Raw genomic sequence first — 1,850 nt, 5'->3', positions numbered from 1 at the left:
CGTGCCACTCGGTGAGGTGCAGGATATATGAGTGGTGCCGAGAGTGGATATGGGATGATGATCATGACTCGAACCGGAAAAATTCGTGATCTCGTACTAGCCCTGCACGCGGCAGACTGTCTCGATGTTTCGGATGCCTCGATGCGAATTCGGTGTGCCGCCAAGAGCAAACCAAATGCTCAAGCTTCCGATAAACGTGATTTAGTCGGAGTTGTGATCCTCGGATCCAGCCTCTGACCGGGCATCGCCCTTGTGCACCTTCTTGTGCCTTCGGAGATTTGATACAACGGAGAAGTGGCGGCCGCATCCCTCAACCTCACAAGCGAAAGCTGAGTTCGAGTCAGTATGAGAGCACAATTGGGCTACTTTTGAATGAGAAAGAGACATACGCTTCTCGCCAGTGTGGCTGTACATGTGAGTTTGGAGAGACGAGGGCCTGGTGAATCGCTTGTCGCAGACCTTGCACTTGTGCTTCTTCTGCGTACTGGATGAAACCTTGGAGCTGAACTGTCCCATCATGGACTGGGGAGCCGGAGGGATCTGAGGCGCCATGAGACCGTGGGGGCGAGGCAACGTCCTGGAGGTGACAGACTCGATGTCCGAGCCGGCGGTAGAGTAGTCAGAAACGGAATCGGCACCGTAGTAGTTGCCAAATCCGGACGCGGAGGAAACGGAAGAGCTGGTAGAGTGAGTCGAGGGGAAGCCGTAAGCATCGCCAGAGCCCCTGTCACTGCGAGCGCCGTAGATGTTGCGCGGGGTCTCTTGGCTCATGGCGAGCATGCCATGGCTGGCGTCGAGTGCATCGGCGAAGCTCCTGCGGTCATCGTGATGTTGAATTCCTCTGTTGCTAAAGTCAATCATTGAGTTGCGTTGTGGCCGGGCCAGGACGTTGGGGTCCGAGACGTCGACCAAGGAAGTTGAGGGTACTGACGAGTGAGAGAATCTTCTGGAGTGCTCGGGTTCCGGGGCGAGGGCGAAGGTAGAGCGCATGGGAGCGGGAGCGTATCCCATTGTCTCGTAAGGCGTGGGCGAGGCGGTGTAAGAGCCGTTGACGGGGGAGGCGGCCGTCGCGTAAGAGGCATCACCGTAGGCAGGAGCCGAGGTGGCGGCCATGCGGTTGATACTGAGGATATCTTGAGGGAGCGTGAGTAAGTCCGTCCTAGGCAGAGGGTCTGCCATGGGGAGACTACCTGCTGATGCTGCCGTCACTGGGATCTGGCCATAAGAACCCAAAGATGAGGCATTGCTGCTCGTGCTAGTGCGGGCAGTATGTGACCTGTCCAGACTCAAACCCGAACCGAGACCGTGACCGTTGCCGACCGCATACAAGCCGTTGGGTGCTTGAGGGGAGGACGAGGTGTTGGCCCAGGGGTTTGAGAACTGGGGAGAGGTGGAGGAAGTAGCGTAGGAAGACATGTGGTCGAATGTGTTTAAAGGTCCGAATCGTTGTTGGGAGTCTAGTGTCATAGTCATGATCGGAGTGTGTGGTGGTGAGAGTGGTGGTGGTTGATGTGAGAGATGGGATGACGAGGTGTCCGTCAACAAAGGTTCGGTGGGATAGCGTTTGCTGATCAGATGCGAGTGTCCGACTATTGAAGAAAAGAGCCAAGTCGTGACACGGATCAGATAGAACTGGATGATCCCGTGGGAGATAGGAAGTTGAGGTTGGGGGATCAGCGAGGTTTAAGTGTGTGCCTGTGGACTACTGACACACTTGTATTTGAACCAGTTGAGAGCTGAGACCAATCGTTTGGGCCGACCAGGCAAGAGTCGTATGAAGCTTGTTGCACAGTGGTCAGCGGGACATGGGAGGAAGTGTGGAGACGCTTTCTCTGCAGACAGCTGTGACG

General features: G+C 55.9%; 1 protein-coding gene across 1 annotated transcript; it reads right to left on the bottom strand.

Annotated features, from left to right (window-relative positions):
• Positions 1-201: 201 nt before the first annotated feature.
• Positions 202-1,473, bottom strand: CGCS363_v000473 (Zinc finger protein; the record flags this gene model as incomplete). The annotated part of the gene is made up of 2 exons (XM_036632322.1): positions 202-329; positions 390-1,473. 2 exons carry the CDS (start codon positions 1,471-1,473, stop codon positions 202-204), a joined length of 1,212 nt encoding a protein of 403 aa, XP_036502067.1.
• Between the last annotated feature and the right edge of the window lie 377 nt (positions 1,474-1,850).

Source organism: Colletotrichum siamense (assembly GCF_013390195.1).
Source record: "Colletotrichum siamense strain Cg363 chromosome Unknown KSG_Cg363_contig01, whole genome shotgun sequence".
Classification (NCBI taxonomy): Eukaryota; Fungi; Ascomycota; class Sordariomycetes; order Glomerellales; family Glomerellaceae; genus Colletotrichum; species Colletotrichum siamense.
The sequence above is the reverse complement of the archived record's forward strand: the minus strand, read 5'-3'. Positions and strand labels throughout refer to the sequence as shown.